Source organism: Scomber scombrus, chromosome 7 (genome assembly GCF_963691925.1).
Source record: "Scomber scombrus chromosome 7, fScoSco1.1, whole genome shotgun sequence".
Taxonomy (NCBI): Eukaryota; Metazoa; Chordata; class Actinopteri; order Scombriformes; family Scombridae; genus Scomber; species Scomber scombrus.
In genome coordinates, this window is record NC_084976.1 from 1,260,265 (window position 1) to 1,284,496 (window position 24,232).

General features: G+C 38.9%; 2 protein-coding genes across 2 annotated transcripts; both read left to right on the forward strand.

Moving 5' to 3' along the window:
- Positions 1–188: 188 nt before the first annotated feature.
- Positions 189–4,019, forward strand: stx12l (syntaxin 12, like). Its single transcript, XM_062422884.1, has 9 exons — positions 189–288; positions 373–442; positions 599–698; positions 2,400–2,537; positions 2,695–2,738; positions 2,992–3,097; positions 3,205–3,277; positions 3,365–3,447; positions 3,927–4,019. Exons 1-9 carry the CDS (start codon positions 189–191, stop codon positions 4,017–4,019), a joined length of 807 nt encoding a protein of 268 aa, XP_062278868.1.
- A 14,080-nt stretch (positions 4,020–18,099) lies between these two features.
- Positions 18,100–23,424, forward strand: popdc3 (popeye domain containing 3). Its single transcript, XM_062423072.1, has 3 exons — positions 18,100–18,605; positions 21,490–21,598; positions 23,146–23,424. The coding sequence occupies exons 1-3, from the start codon at positions 18,100–18,102 to the stop codon at positions 23,422–23,424; spliced, it is 894 nt and encodes a 297-aa protein (XP_062279056.1).
- The last annotated feature ends 808 nt before the right edge of the window (positions 23,425–24,232 follow it).

Sequence of the window (24,232 nt, forward strand, 5' to 3'; positions counted from 1 at the left end):
GGCATCCTTTTTTAATGAGTGTGTCATTATTTTTGGAATTGTGCAACAATAAGAATCTAAATATGAAAACAGAGATTGAGTAGACTGTGTGTGTGTGTGTGTGTGTGTGTGTGTGTGTGTGTGTGTGTGTGTGTGTGTGTGTGTGTGTGTGTGTGTGTGTGTGTGTGTCAGACAGACCTGCAGTCAGGATGTCCTACATGAGAGCAGACAGCAGCCGTTCCCAGCCGCGGGACTTCAGCAGCCTCATCCAGACATGCAGCTCCAACATCCAGAAGATCAGCCAAAACAGTGAGTGCAGCTAACACCTCTACCTGTAAAAAATGATTCCATACAAGTTGTGCATATTTAATTAAGCGTTTTTTTTCTATGCAGCTGGCCAGATCAAAAACCATGTCCAACAGCTGGGGACGAGACAGGAAACCCCCGAACTTCAAGAGAAGCTGTAAGTTCTGACTTGTGATTGACAGTTTCTCTTTTATTGTTACATAATGCATTATCACCTCGAGTGTGTTGAGCAGGGTCTTATCAGTGTGTGTGTGTGTGTGTGTGTGTGTGTGTGTGCGTGTGCGTGTGTGTGTGTGTGTGTGTGATCCTGCAGCCAACAGCTCCAGCACTACACCAACCAGCTGGCTAAAGAAACCAACAGACACCTGAAGGAGCTGGGCTCACTACCTCCATCACTGTCTCCATCAGAGCAGGTCAGTCTGGTTTCAACACATGTAAACACAAATAAATGCAAACATAAATAACATATCAAACATTTTAATAAACATAAAATACGTGGCAGAAAGTATGTGAACACAATAACATCCCACGTAATAGATCCTTTAAATTTGTGAGATTCCCAAAGATTCCAAACGAGTGGTCTCTATCCAAGTGTTGGTGGGAATGTGGAGAGAATTGTGCTAATTGTGCTGACAAATGTGTGTCATGTGATCTGGGAGAGGCTGGAACTTTTTCAGAACTTACAGATGTGAAATGTGGCATCTCAGCCATGTGCTGTCTGTGAAGCACTTTGATATGGTTTGAATCATGTTACTGTAGAAAATCAATGTTTCCACATCCTGCAGTGTTGAATTGACATTTTTCTCTTTAGTTGGTCCAATAAGAATATAACTATGATTATTTACATTATCAGTTCACCTATGAATCTATTGATCTATTATGCTTGCTTGTTTTTGTGGTTAATCAGTAGATCAGTAATCAGTTAAACAGTCCAAAAGTTAGTGAATGTTAGTGTATCTGAACTATGAATGTATGTCCTGTAAAGATGAAGCATGTACATTATGTCTGTGAGGTTCTTAATCATCTAAAAGTTAAAGAAGGAGGGAAACCGGTGATTTCAGTTCATCATTTTCTCATATTTCAAATGAATCTTCAGAATTGTGTTTTATTCGTCATGAAGTTGGGATACGAGTGCAGCTGTTTCAGCCGGAGGTCTGGGTTACGTTAGGATTTAACAGCTCAATGCAGTCTTTGTAGAAAGCTTCACTGAGGGATTTATTAATAGTGCTGTGCTTCTTTCTCTAATGTCAGTGTTGAGCTGTTGTTTGACAGGCTTTTATTTTTAGCTCAGGTGGTTAAAACCAGAGCAACATGACACTATGTTGATATTGTTTATATGTAGAACAACAACTGTACATTTACAGTTTAGGAATATATTAAAAAAAAGACATTTAAACCCTTGCAAGTAAATGTCTGTAAATGAAAAACATTAATATTCCACAACACAAGTAATGATCCTTTAAGAGTGATTTCACTCTGTTGTTCTAACAGATAACAATAAAGCTGAACCCTTACGTACTGTTAATATTCTGTCTCATAATTAGTCTTTACACCAATTCACATTCATAAATCCCCCATCAGTCATTATTAAATGTTTGATTCATCTTATGGGGAAAGAATGACATTCACAATCACTATTTTATGACCCAGGTGGACATTTTATAGAATATGAAGAATACAACATGTTTTAATGCTGATCATGGGAAAATGATGCATTTTATTTCCATTTATTGTAAACTGTGGGTCACATTATGAAAAGTCCAGCAAATAAAAATGTGTTAAGATGTTTTACAACTCTCACATGTAAAATGGGTCAAAGGGTTAAACACCTTGTACCTGCAGCAAAACACTACGTTACTATAAAAGTGTTATTCTTCTGCTGGTGATATGATATAATCACTGTTTCACTGTTCATAGGTTCATTTTCTACAAGGTTCAGAAAAAAATGGATTTAGTTAGATGTGGTGATTATAGAAGAGGAGTCAAGATGCTGAGGAGTTTTTCTTACTGCTTTTTGTTTTTAGTTCTGACTCTTGACCTTTTGTGTCTTGTTATTCTGCTCCATTCAATAACATATGAAATAGTTTTTATTTATCTTTTCCTCTTTCTTACAGAGGCAGCAAAAGCTCCAGAAGGAGCGTCTGATGAACGATTTCTCTGCAGCCCTCAACAACTTCCAGGTGGTGCAACGGAAGGCAGCAGAGAAAGAGAAGGAGTCAGTGGCCAGGGCTCGAGCTGGATCCAGGGTCATGGTGAACATCCACAATTCTCTCTTTGGGCTAGAGATGTCAAACCTTCACAACCGATAACATCATTTGTCATTCTTCATTGATTGACTGTTAATTCATTTGCATCCGTAATGGGCAAATGTGCTAGTGTTGATTCATGTTTTTTTGCTGATGTCCACAGGGAGATGGAGGCAATGTGGATGAACAGCTGGTTACATTTGAAAAGTAGGTTCATATCATATTGAACATTTAGTCTGTTCTTTAGCCAACATTTTGTTCTTGATGCAGTTTGGTTTAAGAAAGCTACAACCAGCTATTTTAAAAACTGAGGTAAAGTCTGAATGTTTTAACACTTTGCTATCAGTCAGAAGGTGTGTTCTTCTGTGAATATTTTACTTTGCCCGATGCCTTATGTACTTTATTTGAGTTGTAGATTCAATTCAAACATAAGTGAAGTACGTGCTGTGTTCTTGTGCAGGGAGGACGAGGTGAGTCAGAGCCAGACTCAGATTGAGGAGCCGGGCTTCACTGAGGAGGACCTGGAGATCATCAAGGAGAGAGAGACCAACATTAAACAGCTGGAGGTATTAGCCTGAACTATAGGACCATCCTACAGAGGCCGAAACACTAACACTAAACATGTTAATCAGTTAACCTTCCTCCTCCTCCTCCTCCTCACTTGTCTCTCCAGGCCGACATTATGGATGTGAACCAGATCTTCAAGGACCTGGCTGTGATGATCCATGACCAAGGAGAGATGATTGGTAAGTCAGCTCTGAGCTAAAGAGTCACACTTTCTCATTTAGACGTGACACTTCATGTCAAAGCTCTTCCTGCGTTCTCATTGGCAGACAGCATCGAGGCCAACGTGGAGAGCGCTGAGGTCCATGTAGACAGAGGCGCTGTCCAGCTTCAGAAAGCAGCTTATTACCAGGTAACATACAATCTGTTAGACTCAGCAAGAAGGGCTGGACAAAATAATGGAAACACTGCATGAAACGGCTTTGAAATAATTCAATTTACACACATTTACAAGGGCAGCTGACAATTCTATGCATAAGTAGGTCAATAATCCACAATACTATCAGGAAAATGAAGGTGATAGTTTGTTGATATGTGTATTTTTCATGTTGCCAACAAATAAAATGATTCGATCTTCTAACAAGTATTGTATGCGTATCAAAGCCAGATATATATTGTTCCTCTGTGCCGTAGACATCACTTATTGTCCAAAAATGATTAAAAACATGTAATTGACACACACACTGTAATTCATATTGACTCAATCCCACGCACACCTTCCTGCTGCCAGAAATACTCACCAAAACACTGCAATCACTGCCATGTGAAACACTGGTGCAGTTTAATTTCCTGTCATCTGTGTAGTCAGACTTGATTCTTTGTTGTGTGCAGAGGAAGTCCCGTAAGAGGATGTGCATGCTGGGCATGGTGCTGACGCTGGTCCTCGTCATCCTGACCATCATCATCTGGCAGGCACTCAAATGAGAGGAGAAGCCCAGCCAACTGATCCCTTCAAGTGACTTCCAACATGTGTGTGTGTGTATGTCTGTGACTGTATGGATGTATTTATGTGGCACAAATGAGTGGTAACAACAGTGGGTTTCACATGATATGGGCTCTCTTTCATAGTTTCATTTCATGTCTCACATCGGGAACACCTATGGTGTGACCTCATCAAAAGCGTTTATTGCATTCTGCCTGCCAGGACTGGCTGGAACTAAGCGTGTTAGTGTCAGGGAGGATGAAGACCCTCCCTCTGTGAAGGGCTTGCCAGTCACTCGAGAGCCTTTTCACTACGAGCAGAAGTTCCAAACTCTCAAGCCAAATGTGTTTGTAGGACCTAACTTAACTGTTCATTGACAAAAGTGAAATTTCAGTCACTGGGCGCTTTAGTGAGGGTCTACTGACTCATTTGATTTGATTACTGCTCATACTAGCCTGTCACCAAACAGTAGTCTGATTAGCTAACTGTGGAGAGTAGAAATACTTTCAGCAGCTAGTCAAACTAAGTGACATTGTAATAACAATACCCCACCAAAGTACACAGTACACAGTACTTAGTCCCAAACTAATGCTGGTTTCACCTGGTTAACACATCACATAGTAGAGTAGCAATACTACTTCACCATTTGGAAATTTGATTTTGGTAATCAGAATGAATATTACCTTACCTGTATAAAAATTAGGCTTTCAAATAACATGTTAATTAAGAATCATTTATTTGATCTCCCCAAGAGACAGAGTTTTACAGCCTAGGACAATATTTTATTTGTTTGGCATGCATGGATTTTAGATCTGAGATCTGCTTATTGTCCTCTGTCAGATCTCTGCTGAACCTAGTGGCAAGTGCAGCTCAAATCACATTGTATCTGAAAGGGCCACGAGGCTGACTGGAGAAAAGTTGCAGGTCTTGCAAGGCTTTGCCAAAGGTTGTTAGGGCTGATGGCCTCAGCCCTGGTGATGGTTCCAATTTGCTTGCACATGAAGGGAATGCAGCATTGGGTGGCTGCTCACAGACTAGACCCACTGATCTGTGAAGCAGATCTTCTATCCTGGGAAAAACCCCTTTATGCAGGACGGAGACTTTACCTCGGCCTAAGTGAGTCTGATTTTGGAGCGTTGCGGGCAGTCGTCCGTGGATCTCTTTGTAACATGGTAGAATACTCAATGTCCTTTTCTTTTTCTTTCTTCATGATCAGAATGCACCTCTGGGGATGGACTCACTGGCTCACCACTGGTCTTGTACTCCTTTGTATGCATTCCCCCCCGATAGCTCTGATTTCCCTGATCCTCATCAGTGGAAGGAGGGAACGTCGATGATTTTGGTCATTCCTTTCTGGCCATCAAAGCACCAGCTGGCAGAGATAACCTAGCTCCTTTACTGGGAGCCATGACAATAAACAGAGACCTGGTGTCAAAGATGCACCAACAAATATTTCATCCCCACCCAGAGAGGCTGGCTCTGTGGGCCTGGCCTGTGAGTGGTTCAATCTGAGGACCATGGGCCTCCTTCTAGGCGTAGTTGAGTCCATCCAAAATGTTAGGTCCTTTGAGTAGAAAGTGCTAAAAAGGTGCTTAATTAGTAGAGTCCATTTACCATTTTATGAGCGCAAACAGTCACATTTTTGAGAAATTGTGCGCAGATTTACGAGAAGTTTCCTTTCAGTGTTCTCTGGCTGTGATCATGACTTTCTTACAAGACATGGTGGACAAAGGGAAGGCTTCTTCTACCATCAATGTGTATGTGGCAGCTATTTCCTGCCATATTGGTTTTGATGGGAAGGCTGTGGGACAGTATCCTTTGATCTATTCATTATGGGCACATGCTGTAAGCTCCTGGTTTCTAACATTGGCGCCATCCTGGGACCTTCCCACTGTGTTGGAAGCCCCTTCAGTACCACCAAATCAACCACTGGAATAGGTGAACTTGAAAATGGGGACTTTAAAGATAGCTTTGTTGCTGTCTCTTGCTTCAACTAAATAATTGGGTGAGATTCATGAGCTTTCAGTACACCAAGCATGTGTATGAGTTCTCTTTGGGGAATGTAAAGGTGACCTTACAATCTAACCCTGCCTTGATGCCTGAGGCATTAAGGTCAGGTTCCCCAAGTGACCTTGTGTCCATTCTGCTCAGATGAGCATCAGCAGTTACATAGGTTGTGCTCCGTGCAGGCTTTACACATCTACATAGACAGAACCAAAAGCTGTAAAAAAGTGACCTTTTTGTGTCCTGGGCAAAGAACCACTAGGGAAGCCAGTCACAAAGCAGCAGCTCTCACACTGGATTTATAGATGGCTATTGATTTAGTTTATAACTTTAAGGGCCTGCAGACATGAGAGGGGCTGTGTACATATTCTGCAGTTGGTCCCTCAGTAACATCTGGCCAGCAATCCAGGAGTTAGTATTTATTAATGAGTTTTGTGAAAGACAACTTTAGGTTACTTGTGCAGTCCTGGTTCTCTGAGTAGCACGAGTGAGTGTCTCACCAGACCATCCTCCTTGTTTATTTGTAGTGAGGAAGAGGTCATGTTTTTGAATGACTGGCAGTGTAGTGTCATGTCCTTTTATAGGGAGAGGGTCTCTACCCACTTTGACACTGATGTGCTTAGTTGCAGCCAACCCTTGTTGATGAAGTCATGCTGTAAGCGTTCCCAGTGTCAGACACTCGAGTATCTTAAGTTTTTGAAGGCTGACGGTATTTTAAGAATAATTCTGCCAATATTTAGTGTTGACATTCACATTAAAAAAATATATTTAGTCCAAAACTTGCAAGTATGCTGTGTTTCTTCCCTTAGTTTGGGATGATACAACTGAGCTCTGAGACTGTATATGACTACTACTGCCACCACTACCAGTCCTGCTGTCCCCTCCTATGTAGGCCCTGTTCCACTATCTTCTGTAACTCTTTCATCAGATATTTTCTTTCATCTGTCTTTCTGTAAAAAATGTTCCTGGAGTTTACTATCCATATTCTAAAATCATTTAGTTTTCACTACAGACCTTAATATTATAATTTGAACGATTCTTCAATTTTGAAGTTAAATGATGATTTTATGTGTGTTTTTCTAGTGCAGCAGCAAGGATGCTATAAGTCATACATCTCTTGTATGGTTGTCTCTGTTACACATGTAGGGATTTTAAGTGTTTTAATTTCAACATTACATTTATGTGTCTTTTATTTTCAGCAGACAGTTCAACTAATCAGCTTGCTTGACAGATCCACACAATGCATTGAGATTCGGGAGTTGTTCACATTGTCTCCTTTGTGAGCCTCTGTAACCTACATGTATCTATTTATCTTCAAAGAACCTTTGATGAAGATGATCTAGTCTTGTAAGACATGGTGTTCATAAGAGGCTTCCACATACAGAAACGTTACAAAAAGCAATATTACATTTGTTTTCTATATTTGTATCATCCCTGTTGGAAAATGGAATGATGGAATGAACTTATCTCAAAAGGAGTTTTCTTCTGGAACATTGCTCAGACTTTGTGATTACAGTCATAAAAATACTAATAATGGGAACCACATGAACCACAAGGAAATAGTAAAAGTTTGACAATATTTCAGCTTCTGTCAAACAAGTCAAATAGTGTTTAACCACATGACCATGTTCCTGGTTCACAGTGGAGGCCGGCTCTATTAGGTACCAATGAATGTTGAAGGATGTCTAAGCATGACTAAATGTTCATCTCAAAGAGAAAGTATGCTGCAGCTTTCTGTGCGTGTGTGTTTGTATCTGAGCATTCGTCTGAGTATTAATTATACACCTTACATTCCAACACAACAGAAAGTCAACTTTTCCTCAGTGTAACCCGTACCATTATTGTAAGACTGTGTCTTATTAAATGCAATGTTGCACAATTTTATATACAGTAAGTTCATATAAACCCCATGTTTCTCCTGTTTGGATATAAATTGTGTTTCTGAAATAAAGAGTGTCTTACCTACAGCAATGTTGAAGGAAATGTTAAATGGTAGCAGCTGGCAGAATGTCTGTCTCTAGTTTCACTGGATCGGCTCACCTGATAAACAATTTCCTCCTAATGAAGTGCTGCTGGTGTCATGTCTCTTTTTGTCCATCAGAGGGCGAACTAAGCATGATAAGAGTCAGCTGGATGTTTTAATATAGACCTCAGTGCACCTGTTATGTTAAGTGACCTGGGGTCCGTTCCATAAAGCAAGCTCAGAAAAGCAGCGCTTATTGTCGAACACCTGACTTGAATGAGCCTTACAAATGAGATCAGGCTAAAGCGGTTCCATAAAGGCCCATCCACATTCTCGCTATCAAACGATCGATCGATCGATAGATAGATAGATAGATAGATAGATACATAGATAGATCGATCGATCGATAGATAGATACATAGATGATTATTATTAAGTCGACTTCATGTGAACTGATTTTCTTTTTAAATGATGATGATTAATGAGGCCATATAATATATTAAATCATCTCTTTTTTTCAGGTTAAGCAGCAACTCAGGCTAAGCCTGACAATTAGCCTGGGCCGGACCAGGTTAGTTTGCAGCATAAGTTGCCATGGTAACTGAGCTTTGCTGAGCTTGCTTTATGGAACCGAATCTGCTGGAAAATGAGCCAGACTAACCAAATAAACCTGGTTTATTTGGTAATCCTGCTTTATGGAACAGGGCCCAGTAGTAGGAAAAATACTTTGTTTACTTCAGTAAATGTAGTAATACCAGAGTTAAAACTTACTCCATTAAAAGTACACAATTTAATCACAATTAAATGAGTTAGTTCCTTATTTATTAAAGCATAAATCTGTATAAAATGTTATAGAAAAATAATTCATAGAATGTTTGTAAGTGGTCAACATAAGACTCACTGTTGCCTTCTTCAAACTATAACTAGCTTATTGTTTGATGTGGATGTAAAAATATGAATCTGAAAGCTAAACACTATCTACAGCTGTCAGAGAAAGGTGGTGGAATGAAACAATATTTCCACATGAAATACAGTGGAGGGAGCCATTACCTCAAGTTGCATTATGAAATAGAGGATCCAGTGCTGGATTCATACTAAACTGAGAGACAGGAAATCTCTGAATTTATTTTCAGAAAGTCCTTGCTGCTTCAATTTTGATCATTCTTTTTCTTTTATCTGTTTTTTGTGAGACCTCCAACTTGAAATACAGTATTAAATAATTGCAATACTTCCTAATATTGTTAGGGGTATTGAATTAATTAAAGTAAGTACAGTGCTCTACTGCGCAAAAAGAGAAATACTTGGTTACTATTTCAATGGAAATCAGTTTCGGAGAGTGAGCGGTCAGTCACATATCCTCTACACCAAACCCTTGTTCTTAGGTCAGCCAATCAGTGGGATGATTTGATTGCCAATGAAATCAGTCCTGAATTGAACTTAGAGACAGTGAAGTGAAGTGAAGCTTGAGTGGAAGTAATAAAAGCTCACACTAACTGTAATCTGGATGTACTCTGCTGCCAACAGCAACTAAATGTAAACTGTATTCTGCTATATGCTGAATGTCCATATTGTTATTGTTCTGTACATATGTACCTGTCCTTTACATAAGAGCCAGAGTTAAAGACAAGATGGCAGATTGCAATGAAATGTCTAAAGAGACACTACACAAGAGTGGACAGAATAGCTAATAAGCCAGTAATCACAGAGTGTGGTGGGATGTAATGAGGCTAACATTGGGGTTGTCATGGTTACACGCCGTCTTGCTGCTGTGGAGGAGCACCAAGTGGTCCTCAACATCTCTGGAAGGTCATCAGGTCCCGGCGGCTCTACTGCACCCCCGCTACCATGACTCAACATGACCAACATGAACTTTGTTCTCTAGTTGCCAGTCTGAGCACGCTCACAACAGCATTTTATTAAAGATGTCAGCCAATCACAGCCATCCAGACCTGGAATCAAGGCAGACAAATTTAGTTTGATCATTTATCCAAACTTTGTTTAAAGGAGGCTCTGTGGCCTCAACATGTGTTCTGATTACACATGTTGATTCACACATCCATGCATGTGTTTTTCACTACTTTTAGTGACACTAGCAGCAGTGTGGTGTAAGGATAGAAACATTAGTTGGCTGGTCCAAAACTTTGGTCTACACCATCTCTACAACTGTTGGATGAATTGCCATAAAATTATTTTTTAAATATCCATGGCCCCAAAAGAATTGATCTTAAGAAATGAATTTATCCCCTACTTTTTTATCAAGAAAAGCAAGAACAGCACACCTAAATTGTGAGCTAACAATGACTTCATAATGTAATATTTCTACCTTTAAAGTTTAAGCAGGCTATACAGACAAACACAAGTGTATTGAATGAACATGATGCCGTAAAACAAATCATTTGAAAACAACTTTAAAGTGTTTTTAAAGTGTAATTATACACAAGAAAAATAAAAGGCTTGATGAGTGTGATGAAGAGGTGGTCATTGCATGTTCTAATGTTGCTGTGATGCTGACTAATGCAAGTGCACAACTGCCCTGATGTTTTGCAGACATGTGTACAGGTACAGTATATGTAATAGCTATATTTCAGCTTGTAAGGATAGATGAAACACTTGGACTTATGAGTGAAGGCATCCTAGGAGCATACTAGACTGGGAGAGTGAGGATATCTGAGGGGTGGAGATAATGGCTTTGAGGGGAAAGACTGCAAAGATTGGGGGGCAGTTTGAAGGCCAGTGCATTAGTTTGGGATCTGAGTGATTTTCTGAATATAGGGTATTTTTGTGCAACACAGGAGAATGTCACTTAAAAGCACACTGTGTCCTCTGTGATAGAAAACCCTCCATTTGGGACATTTTGGTGAAGCATTGCTGATCTAATTAGTCATGTTACTCTTATATCCTTATAGTTTCCTCAAGTTTACCAGTAAAAGACTGAAGTAAAAGCTAAAATGAGCGAAATACGAACTTTTTCTAGTTTTTGTCAGAACGCGTGCAGCTGCATTGTGGACCAGCTGGAGAGTCTTTAGAGACTTGTTAGGACAGCCTGATAAAAAGGAATTACAATACTCCAGTCTAGAAGTAACAAATGCATGGATTAGTTTTTCAGCATCATTTTGAGACAGGATGTGTCTGATTTTTGCAATTTTACATATCAGGTATTTTTACATTTCATGCAGGTCTCTGTGTCCTTAAGGCATGCTTGTAGTTTAGTTAACTGATTGATTGATTGATTGATTGATTGATTGATTAATGGATTGATTGATTGATTGATTGATTGATTGATTGATTGATTGATTGATTGATTGATTGATTGATTGATTGATTGATTGATTGATTGATTGATTGATTGATCTTCATTAATAAATATAATTGGGTATCATCTGCATAACAATGAAAATGTATGTGGTGTTTCCTAATAAAATTACCAAAACTAAGCATATATAAGGAGAATAGTATTGGTTCAAGTACTGAACCTTGTGGATCTCCTTTGTTTGCATGGAGGATTTATCATTAACATAACTGAAATCCATCTGATAGATGAGATTTAAACCAGTTTAATGCTGTTCCTTTAATACCAATTAAATGTGCAAGTCTCTGTTACAGGATGTGATGGTCAATGGTGTCAAAACAGCACTAAAATCTAACTGTCTGTCACTGGTCATCTAACTGATTGGCGACTACCTTCTCAAGGATCTTAGAGAGAAAGGCGTGGTTATATGCCTTATATACAGATACAGATACTTTAAATGACTGTGGTACATATCCTGTTAGTGAAGACAGATCAATCACGAAAGACAAGTGAATGAAGCAAAAGAAGTTATTTATTATACAGATGATATTGATTACTGTCAAAAGCCGTTGGTGCTTGGACTTTACAGGGAGATTTTTAATCAATCACTTCAGCAGCAGCAAGATAAATTCCCCCGTGGAGTCCAGACACTGGTGGTGTTGGCTGATGACTTCTGAGAATGGTTGGGCTGATTCTGATTCTTCCAGTTTGGTGGAATGCCACATCCTTAAATTTTTAAATTTAATAAATTTGGTTTGGGAGTTAACCTTTTTTGTTTTATTATCTTCTTTTCTACAGGAGCAACAGCGTTATTTGCACTTTGCACATTTGTGAGGAAACAATTGAGTATAATAGTGAGATAAACGAAATGGAAGGCTATAATTATCAATTCCACATGAGTATAAAAGTAACCTACTATAAATACTTTATTAGTACTAAGGACTAAGTTTGATTAAAAAACTCTGAGAATTCAGTTAAGAATTTAGAGTACGGGCCAGGAGGATAATACACTATAACAAATATATGTCTTTACCAGGTTGGGTGCAAAAGACTTAGAGCAAGGCTTTCAAATGAGTTATAATTTAATATAGGTCTGATGTTGATTATTAGTCTTGAGTTGAAAATGGCTACCACCCCACCTCCTTGGCCGGTGTCTTGAGGACTGTGAGTATTAATATGACTGGGAGGAGTGGATTCAGTAAAGCTGACATATTCTTCATAAGACAGACAGGTTTCAGTAAGACAAAATAAATCAATGATATTCATCTGATATTAGATCTTTTACTTATAAAGCTTTTGATGACAGAGCTTTAATGTTTAAGAGTCCACATTTTATTATATATTGTGGTATTGCAGTGGTGGTCAGATTTGGCAGTATATGACATGCATAGTTGCATTTCACAGCAATAAAAGTTGATACTATCTTTGTCATATTGCAGAGTCCAATTCCATGACCACCAACACTGATTCATTCTGGTGAAGCTGCTTCATTTCTCCTGAAGCAGCTGCTGAGCCACCAAACCACATTTAATTTACACAGTGTCTACATTCTAACTTGACATATGAATTCATCTTTCTCATTATTGAAGAAGGTTTTCTCCTTATTACAAGATGCTTTGCTGTAATAATGTGATGCTATGTCATTATAGTGACAGAACATGAAATCTTGGTTCTAATGATGGCAGCCCAGTGCTGCTGTAATAGACTGCAGAAGAGGCTGTTACAAGTGCATCAAGTGCTCTTTCACATCAGGACCTTCTCAGCCCAAGCTTTCACTGTCAATTCTGCACCTCATAAGACCATTGTGGTAACCTCTGTATCTCAGGACAGTGGTGTTGTCAGAAAATAAACTCCGTTCTTCAGGGTGAAAGTTCATTGTTGACTTAGTCTTCTCAGTGGTAATCTTGATCATTTATCACGATTTTGCTAAATTCTAAAAGAAACATGGTAGAGACATGGATTACATGGAGCTTTTGTCATTATAGTTTGCAGAACTCATATGACGAGGTCCATGTAGCAATGTTAGCCTTCTCTTCCTCTTTTCCCCTGGCCTTTAGAACAGGACAACTCTGAGTTCTCTGAAAGAATAGATGTCTCTAGGGTAACCCAGAGAAAAGGTCAGATAGGAATTGCCCGTCTGCTTGTCACTCATTATGCGGGGATAATAAAAGGAGGGTGAATCTGCTTTCCATATCCTTTTTGTTGGGGGTTGAACCCATCTTTCGGTGCTCTTTCATTTCCTCTGTACTAAAGACTTGGACACACATCAGCAGAGCTGATCTGTTCAGCTGATGGACAGACAGCAAGTAGGAGTGACAATGAATTTCCCTCTTATGTACAAGGAGAGGCAACAGAGGGTCTCTTGATTGTGTGAAATGAAAAAGAGTAAATAAGCTCTTATGTTCCTCCTATAGTTGTAGAATTTCCGCCTCTTGATGGATGTTTGATGGGGTTGCTGATGGGTGGTAAGGCTAAGAAATGATTTGACATTACCCTTACATCAGATGGCCAACAGGCTCTTTCTGTGCACTTATGATGAAGTGTTTGCTTTTTCCTCACACCATCAAAAAGCTTTTAAAGACAGAATAAAGGGTAGTCCACCACCACTTTCCTGTCACCTGCCTCCTACTCTCTGATGTTATCTCTGTCTGTCTGTCCCTTCTACCCACACCTTGAGCCCACCTAAAGCCCCCGTTCAGCCACCATGTATGTCACGCATTTCCAACACTGTAACTTAATAAGTCCCTGCTCCTCTAACAAGGTAATATAATAGGCCTCTCAAACTACATCAGTGGACTCCATATACGGGCTCCTTCAAGGCAGGAGTACTGCTCATTGGTATGCCAGAGGTGGAAATCTTTAACAGGGAGAGAAGACCTGGGTCAATCAAAGCAAGCCTAGAGGGATGTCTTTCTAGTCAGTTAATGACCAAATTATCCTGCTCAGTGTTCCAAACTCTAAAAGATATACATATATATAGTGACTGAGTCTTTTAATGTTTTTCAATCTCTTTGTAATTAATATGTTCAGACATTTAGCTGATGCTCCCGAAGCCTCATGAGGACATGCTCAAATTGGTAAACTCATAATGATTCAAGCCTTTAGGGCGTATTTGACCTATTATGGGTTTGCTCTATTCTAAATCAGTGGATCGGTCAGTCAACTTGTTGTGTTTCTTCTTGGTTCTTTTCCTTTTACACAGAAAAAGATTCAAGTGAACACTGCTCATAAGTTAGATGGTGGGAGTAAAAGCATAAAAAGGTCTTTTAAAAAGTCCTGAAGAAAACTCGTATCTGCCAATATCAGGAAGGCAAAGTATTTCATTGTTAGTCCAGGTTGGACCTTGATTCATTCTCCAGCTCGCTGTTAGCAACTGATTTCGCTCATCTGCTTCAGAGCAGGCAAAGAGCACCGAGCTATGGGACCTGTTTATCTGAAATTTGCAAAGTACGCCTTAGTTATGAATACATTCCTGGTTTTGTACTTATATTTCAGTCTTGCACTAGTTTTTTTTTAAATTTTTTTTTTTAGTTTTTTTGACATCTGAGTCAGACAGGAACTTTTCCACCTTGAAGAAGAGAAAAACTTTAACTTGCAATACCATGGGACACGACTCAAAATTAATTGGCCATGCTGTCCATCGAAAGCCAGCTGATTCAGCCGCTACATGCCTTCATCCCCAAAGTCATGGAGAAGTTTGCCCCGAGGAAGAACCGCCATGCTGCCTTTCTCTTCAAGTGTGTGCGTCAGGTTTGATGAGTGAAGCATATTTTGTCATCCTGCCTTTGTGGTGCTGGTTCATGCATTGGCCATATTATGCTGGATGGATTGATAATGATGGTGCCAAGTCTCAGTGTGTTCACATCTATGAAGCATATTGTTATATGGTTGTTGTCATGGGTTGGATTGGTATCTCCACAAAATTGTCTGTGAGCTGTCATGTGCTCTCCCATTCACTTGCTCACTCTCTCTCTCTCTCTCTCTCTCACTCTCTCTCTCTCTCTCTCTCTCTCTCTCTCTCTCTCTCTCTCTCTCTCTCTCTCTCTCTCTCTCTCTCTCTCTCTCTCTTTTCCTGGGTATGTATACAAGATGTGCTGGAAGACAGTCACTCTGTTTAAAAGTGGTTGATTCCCCACCAAGTTTTTACATATAAAAACACCAGCAGTGGAGTTCTGGAATGACCCAGTCAGGTCTTAGACAGGTCTGTGTTCAACACTGATAGCTGTAGTGTGTGAGTTGGAACTTGAGACCTTCTGGCATTAGAATGGATCTCTGCAACTACTACCCTGCCAAAAATGATAGTGTTCTATCTAGGGATGGCTATAAATAAGAGCACTGGCAGTTAACACCAAAGCTCATCTGCTGAAGAAGATTAATTATTGCTGTTTGTCTCTCAGGAGTGTGTTATGGGCACAGTGGTGCATGATTGGATGCGTCTGCTTTCCAACAGCAGTGACCACACAACCTTGTTCCATTGCTAACTGGCACTTTGTCGTGTGTGGCTTCCTGAGCTCTCTGGCTGTTTACTCAGACTTACCAGCAGGTATGAATGTGTGCACACACTCTACTACTTGTGCACAAAATGACATGTACACACACTGAGTGTCCAAGGTGGAAATGCTCTATAAATAGCTGGTGTTAGTTGTCTGGTGAAATCTATGGAGATAAATCCCTTTATATGAGCCTTATGCATGTTGTCAAACATGTATGCACACACACACACACACACACACACACACACACACACACACACACACACACACACACACACACACACACACACACACAAACCTCAACAATTCAATCATGTTCTCCCACCCTAAATAAAAATAGCTCCAAAGCTGACATCATGCCCCCTGGTTCTACTGCTCTCATTCGTCATCAACCCCTCATCTGAGAAAACAGGGCCAGACCCAGTGAGAATGTTCCTGCACCAGCACAACTGTAGCTTCCATGGGTTCTGTGTCCTTCTCTGCTGCCCCAGATACATCACCACACTCACTTTCTCCCAACCAGCAAATAGACAAGGTCCCCTTGATCAGGTACACAGAGGGAGGGCTGCTGCTGTCCCACAAAGATCACTCAGCCTCTGCCCATGGCTCTGATTAATAAGGAGAAATCAGTTCACTGGCTCTCTCTTTCTCACATTCACACTCAGACACAGGCTACTGCTCACTTACTTGTCTTACTATTGTTGTATTTTATTCTATCCATCTTTATTTATACTACAGTACACTATATTCAATATGTTATGTTTGGAATCAGGAGGACACCAGAACCAAGTGGATCACTGCTACCATTTTAAACCATGCTTTATAACTGTATCAGGTCAAAAACAGACAGAGACACCTGGAAGTACAGAGATTTGACTGTCAAAATAAAACCCTTGATTTAGATCATTAACTGTCAGCTTAAACATGAAGCGACTTTTTTATCCAATTTTCTATCTTGAGATTTATCTTAACTCATGTAGTCAGTATCAAGCCAAACACAGACTGGTCTGATACTAATACAGTGCAAAGGAATGCAGCTAGACTGGATGCAGCCTGCGGTCAGCTGAGTACTGAGAAATGAGTGTAGTTTACCTTTGGGTATTTGCCTATATCATATGATCAGATATTTATTTGAAGTACCTTTTTTAATGTATTCCTATACAAAATGCAAACTGACTTAAAATCTTTTTAAAATTAGATTTGGAATAAAATCTAATAAATTAAAACATGCGGCTCAAAAATGATTTTAGTACTGAAAATGATGAACTTTAATCTGTCTAAAAGGAAATGATGTCCACATGAAATGAATTTTCTTTTGTCCATTGTATTATGATGACAGACTGTGTGAGTATTTGGACAACACCTGGTCATTAAGAAAGATGTTTTGTATAGGTAGCTTTTATATTGTTATGTTCGTTCGCTTACTGTGTAAAACTCGTGTTTCACAAACTACATACGTACAGTCTCTCGTTTGCAGCTATGATTTGTTTGTTTGGAACAAATATCAATCACCCGAAGCTGTTATTATTATGTGTCATGTAATTCCATGCAAGATGTATCATCTTTAATGATATGACCTGAAAATGCATTAATTCATTCATATATCATTTATTGAATATTAACATCATTTAAGGTGGATTAGGGTAAACATTGACTAATGTGGGACAACTAAGCTCCAGTGCATTTATCTTTTTCTATTCAATTATTGTAACTAGTATATGCGTACTGTGTTAATTATATTGTTTAACATTACGCATGTTTATTTTAACCTATGTTACAAAGAAAGCAAAAAATTGTAGGCTTACTAATTTAAATGAATAAATAATCCACAGATTCTGAAACTATTGGGTACAAGGAACATTAATATACGTGTCATTTTACTTTTCAGTACAATATCTAAAAATGTCTTCTGATTTAACAAGGAAACATCTTGGGGATTTCTAATGATATTATGTGTTAATATAATAACGTTACCCTAATCCACACTACACTTTAAAATGTTTCTCTTTCTCTACTTCTTGGATCATTTGATTATTCCCTTGTTTATAGCATGTTTGGTCTTCCATACATCTGATCTAATCTACAGTACATTAGGTACTTCTCTGTCCTCTCAATGCTTTTCTATTTTGTTTTGGAGCCTCGTCTCTCTATCATTTGACATTTTTAGTTTCCGGTGTGTTCTCAGCTGTCACAGTTGGTACAGTCATGTGAGTGCTGGTTGACAGGTTGTCTAGCTGTGTGTTATCCTGTGTGTTTCTCAACGTGTCATATCTTCTGATAGACTCTATAGACTGTGTGTGATATGAGCTGGTAGTTTGATCACTTGTGGAAAGATGGAGGTTCCTGACTTTGAAGCGTTGAACTTGACGGCGGATCCTCCGGTAGAAGCGTACCCGGTGTGTGAGGCATGGAGAGACGGCTCAGAGGGCTCCGTGCTCCACCTCGCTCATATCTTCCTCTTCCTCGGCTTCATGGGCGGCAGCGGCTTTTACGGACTCCTCTACCTGTTCACCTTCCTCTCTCTGGGCTTCTTCTGCTCCTCTATCTGGTCGTGGTCGGACTCGTGCAGCACAGACTCGTTCCTTTGGACTCTCGCGCTGTTTGCGGTGTGTTTGGGACAGGTGCTGCTCACCTCCTACCGGCTGAGGAACGTCTCCTTTGAGAAGGACTTCACTGAGCTCTACAGCTGCATGTTTAAGAAGCTCGGAGTGTCACTCTCGCATTTTGGGAAGATAGTGTCGTGCTGTGACGGAGACATCCACACCTTAGAGAAGGACCACTGCTTCGCCATCGAGGGGAAAACTCCTATTGATAAGCTGTCTGTGCTGCTGTCTGGCAGGTGACCCTTATCTCTGATATGAAAAGGTTCTAGTTTAATGTTCAAATGTTTAACAAAGATCAAACAAAACTTAACACAGAAAGACTTCATGTTATTCAGTTCAGCATTCATTCTGGAACATTTAGTGTAATCATTTAATCCTAATTGACTAAATAGCCTGACAAATATCATGTGGATTAGGGGTAATGTGGGACAACTAAGCTCCAGTGCATTGATCTCTTTTTCTATTTCATTTGTAAACTAGTATACATGTACTGTGTAAATTATAATGTTTAAAATGTCACGTGAACATACAGACTGCTAGTTTTTTTAAACTAAAAACTGTGCATACACACATTTAAGAAAGTTTTGGCAGATAAGAATACTTTCTATAAATCAAAGTATTTCTAAGCCCTTAAACTAGTGTCCCACATGACTAAATCTACAGTAGGGAATATTATTATAAGTGCCATGTTCCTTTTGAGTACAATATCCAAAAATGGTCCTTGTCTGATTTAACAAGCAAACATCTATGATATGAGGTGTTGATATGATTCATATGTAAATAAGGTAAATAAGTCAGAATTACAAAAGTGTCCCACATTACCCTGATCTACCCTAGGTAAACACATCAAAGAAGTCAAGTGTTTTACAGTACAGAATGTAAAGACCTTGTTTGAGATTTTAGGATATTTTAACAAACCACCTGTGTGCACCTAAAGCACCATAATACACAGTTACTGATTAGTTATTGAACTGTACAGGTGAGGGAAAAAAAGGAGTCTGTGTCTCATAATTAAACCCTATCATAATCTAGATTTAGCATCCCTGTTATAGCATTGGTCCCTAACATGACTAGTGTGAGTGAAGATGTAACAGCTGCTAAATACTGTATATGTTTGGAGTGACAGCAGGCTGTGGCAGTCTGTGTGTGCTTATCATTTCAAAATCAACTTAGACACTGCTCAGCATTAAAAACAGCATATATAATATAAAGCATAAATAACTTAAGCAAGTTTTATACAAACGCCAGCTTGTGTCATGATATGTAGTGTCATCATGTTAAACAGGAAGCTATGATATTGAGTACATGCAGTCCTTGTTAATAATGGCCCCCCAGCCTACAGTATCTGTTGTGTCTTCATACAACACATGTATAAGCAGCCAGAAACACAGTATGTGTGTGTTGCAGATAGATACTAGTATTATAGGCATGTATACAAGTGAGTAGCATCACTTAGTGTATCATTTAGAGTCCGACCAATGTATTGGTCGGCCGATATTATCAGCCGATATTGGCCTATCACAGATAGTATCTGCGAATATATGGGTCAATGACGTATAAGGATTTATTTAAAAATAATAAATATGGGAATATCTATTGCAGTAATTCAAACATTAAGAAAGGTTGAGTACACATAAATACATATTAAAATAGTAAATTAGGTGTTTTATGTGTTTTCCCATCTCGATGAATTAGAACGGACCTTAAAAAAGTCATGTGGTGCGACCATGATCTATCTTAAAATAAATGAATTTAAGTGTTTCGAAACAAATTATTTTGCATTTCCTTTAAGTTTTTGTAAATGATAATCTCATATTTATGTTCTATAATGTCACAGTTGCCTTCTTAAATGTATGTAAGACTTATTTTTCCTCTAAATTGCTTAAAAATGATTAAAGAAAATTTAAAAATACAATTCAGTTAAGCATACTGTATCAGTGATTAATATTAAAAGTGATATTTTACTCTGAATTTAATACAGTTATTGGTATTATTGGTCGCACCACATGATGTTTTTATCACTTTAAATAACAGAAAAATTACTAATAACTTGTGGTTTTTGAAAAGTTAAAGTGATTTCATATAAAGGAAAGGTACTACACATATATGGTGTTTTTTAAATCAATTTAAACCTTTTTCTAACTGAAAAAAATGCAGTTAGACTGAAAATGTCATAGTCACGTCATTGACCCATATGCTGATATTTTTGATATGACCATTTTTTTAAGGTTATATAGGCAGCATTTTATGTATATTTGATCCTTTTTATTAATTCAAGTTTAATATATGCATGTATGTCATTTTATACCCTAGCCCAATGTTTATTGTTAAACTGTAATATATCAATATCCAAGTGTTTGATGACCACATTTGAGGAATCATTGCAAAAAATGTATATTATGTACATATAATCTTATCGGCCAATATATTGATGTCTTTTGAGAACTTTTTTGCTCCCTAATATCAGTATCAGCATTGGCCCCTAAAATCCAGGAAACAATAGAAACAAATTCACTTACAAACAATGAGGTAACCATTGTTATTGATGGAGCATTAGATGTTAACGTGACTGCAGGACCTCATCAGATATAGTGATGTAGTGCATGTACTGTTCATTTGATGAGGTAGATGTTGGCAGCATGTATGGAAATGTAAATTCCAAACAGCCAACTGCACATGGAAAGAGAGAGACACATTTAAACTGTCATCAGAAGAATTGATTTGTTTGATTAGGATCTTTTTACACATTCATTAAGAGCTGAACAGTTCATCAGAATGTTACCAAAATGCCAGTATGAGTTCAGTTTGCACTCAATATTAGTTAAAGGCAACACGTGTGTCAAAATAGCATTTTTAAATGAAATTATTTTTTATTTGTATAACTTATTAATTCCATGTGTGAACATATCTGTTGTGAAGAAGGCTAGATGAAATCTCAATAATAAAACTTATTAAACACTTCATCATACATTGTATCAAATCTATGCTGTAAGGGATGAAACGTTCTATGCTGCCTCACCCAAACAGTGATGTCACAGTAGGTGTTTCTGTTCAGGTCAGAACACCTGCAGTGTTTAGTGTTGAACAGATAATGTCAGCTCTCCATTCATTCTCTCATAGAATCCGTGTGACAGTGAACGGGGAGTTCCTGCATTTCATTTACCCCTTCCAGTTTCTGGATTCACCAGAGTGGGATTCTCTGAGACCATCAGAGGAGGGCGTGTTCCAGGTTACCTCAAACTCACATGCACATGTAGAATTTTTTCAGGGGTTCGTAATTCACAATGTCAATTCACTGAAACACAAAACTCATCATAGTTGACTGCAGGCTCTCCTCGGTCCATTCTCTTCTTCTTGGCAAAAACATCTCATAAAAAAAACAAATCAGCAGTGAAATGATCTACTAGCAAGTATCAGAGTGTGATATATCTTCTTCCTCTGTGTCACAGAGCTCCATTCAAAACACAATGAGTCACACTGTTACACTGGGTGACATGTTCCTTCATTACTATGATAACACACACTGTAGCTTATATCGACTAGAGCACCAAATATGGATTATAGTCCCCAACAAGTGCACCCCTTCCTCCTGTTTGAGTAATGTTTGAGGATATAAAACCATAAAACAATATATTTGTTGTGTGTTTTTAAAAATGTGTAGTGGGTATGGTTAGAGGGAAGCAGTAGTTTGGGGATTGAGAGCCACAGATAGGATGGAGAAATCAGAAAGTACTAATAAACTAACACTGCTGGTTTAGTTCATTTCCTGGGATTTGATGACATTAAGAATAATATAGACTAACAGACTTATTCTTTAACTCTATGTATTTATTATGTGCTCTATTTTCTAGAGCAGGGGTGTCAAACATATGTCCCACAGGCCAGAACCGGCCCGTCAAGGGGTCCAGTCTGGCCCACTGGATACATTTGCCAAGTATGATAATTGCAGAAAAGTAGTTAACATTTTTCTGGGAATTTTTTTTTCTGCTGATTCAGAGTTTTTTTTCCAGCCTGACCAGAATACAATTCTCTGAAAAAACAATGAACACATATTGTGGTCATATTTAAAACATTCATATATTGAACATTTTGCAAAATGTTGTCAAACAGCAGCTTCTGTAAAAAAAATAATATGTAAAAGACAATGAGACTCTTAAGACTTCTCAAGCTGTTCATCTGTTTTTTTAAATAGATGGTTTATTATAGTAATGTTAGAATTAGAGCCCGACCGCATGTTTGTTTGTTTTTATAGCTAATTCTAATTTACCAGATAAGTGTACTGTTTCAGTGCATTATGCAGTGGTTTTACTGCTCCGGCCCACTTGAGATTGAATATGAGCTGAAATGAGTTTGACACCCCTGAGCATTGAGGGAGCTCCTGATGTAGAAATGATCAAATATTTAAATGATTGTATTTCAAAAGCTTGATTTCATTTAAACATGTATCAAGTATCAATATATTAGCCAATAAATCTGTAGCAGCATGGGGTCATGAATCAAAAGTCCATACATGTGACTTCATCTAACACCAAAACTGTCAGGTTGATTATTATTAGATCTAAGTGATTAAAATACCAACGTTAAGGGAATATTTGTCCTGAAATTGACCTTAGGTTGGATTTTATATGACCACCTTTAGAGGTGAATTACACTTTAATAGTTTGACAGCCTGTTATCTGCTGTCAGGACTACCTTTGGTTATCATAACTGATAGAAATAATGGGCAAAACTAGTCCTTCTCTCTCTCTCTCTCTCTCTCTCTCTCTCTCTCTCCAGGTGACGCTGCGGGCTGATAACCCCTGTAGATACGTGGCGTGGAGGAGGAAGAAACTCTACCTGCTGTTTGCAAAGCACCGCTACATAGCAAAGATCTTTGCTCTGGTTGTGCGTAATGACATTGCAGAGAAACTTTACTCCCTCAATGACAAGGCCTTCGACAGCTCCGGGCACCGCTACGATCTCCGCTTACCTAGTTACTGTCACATGCCGGGGACAGAATTAGAAAAGGCAGATGTCTTCCTGCAAGTGCCGGTACAGGCTGGAAGACATGCCTGAATACACACACACACACACACACACACACACACACACACACACGCACACACACACGCACACACACACACACACTGCAGCAGTCCTTACACATTTAACACTGGCTCACTGGGGAAAGGAGCGGGTATAATTTGGGTCGGGTTGTTTTCTGCACACATGTTCTCATTAAGTTCTTGCTGCATTATGATTGGATGTCAGAATGCAAATTGGGTGGACAGGCGTGATGTGTCTCAGGTGCAGGGAGGCGATGCAGGTGACTCTAAAGTTGAGGTGCCGTGATGTGCAAGCTGTGGGTCACATGATGGGGTCACATGATGCTAGCTAGGCTAACATACCATAAGAAGGTAGTGTTCTGAAAAAGCAACATGCTAATGTGGTTGCAGGACACACACGTCATTCACATCTGGATGCATGACATGAGCAAATCACGCTGAAAAAGATAAAGATTAAAGATAAAGATGACTTTATTGTCATCGTACAAAACATACAACAGTATCAGTCAGGTGCACTCAAGACCGGACTCATTTATCAAAACAAAAAAAAGAAACAAAGAACAGCGAATGTTCAGTCTGAGTGTTTTAAAAGAACTTCAGTATTTTGGGGACAAACTTTTTAAATCTGTACAGTAACAGAAATGTAAGAATTTGTCACAATTTGTCTTCTTTACATTTGACAGTTTATCCATCTATCCTGTGCTTGTGTGCAGCATGCATGTATGTGTGTGTGTGTGTGTGTGTGTGTGTGTGTGTGTGTGTGTGTGTGTGTGTGTGTGTGTGTGTGTGTGTGTGTGTGTGTGTGTGTGTGTGTGTGT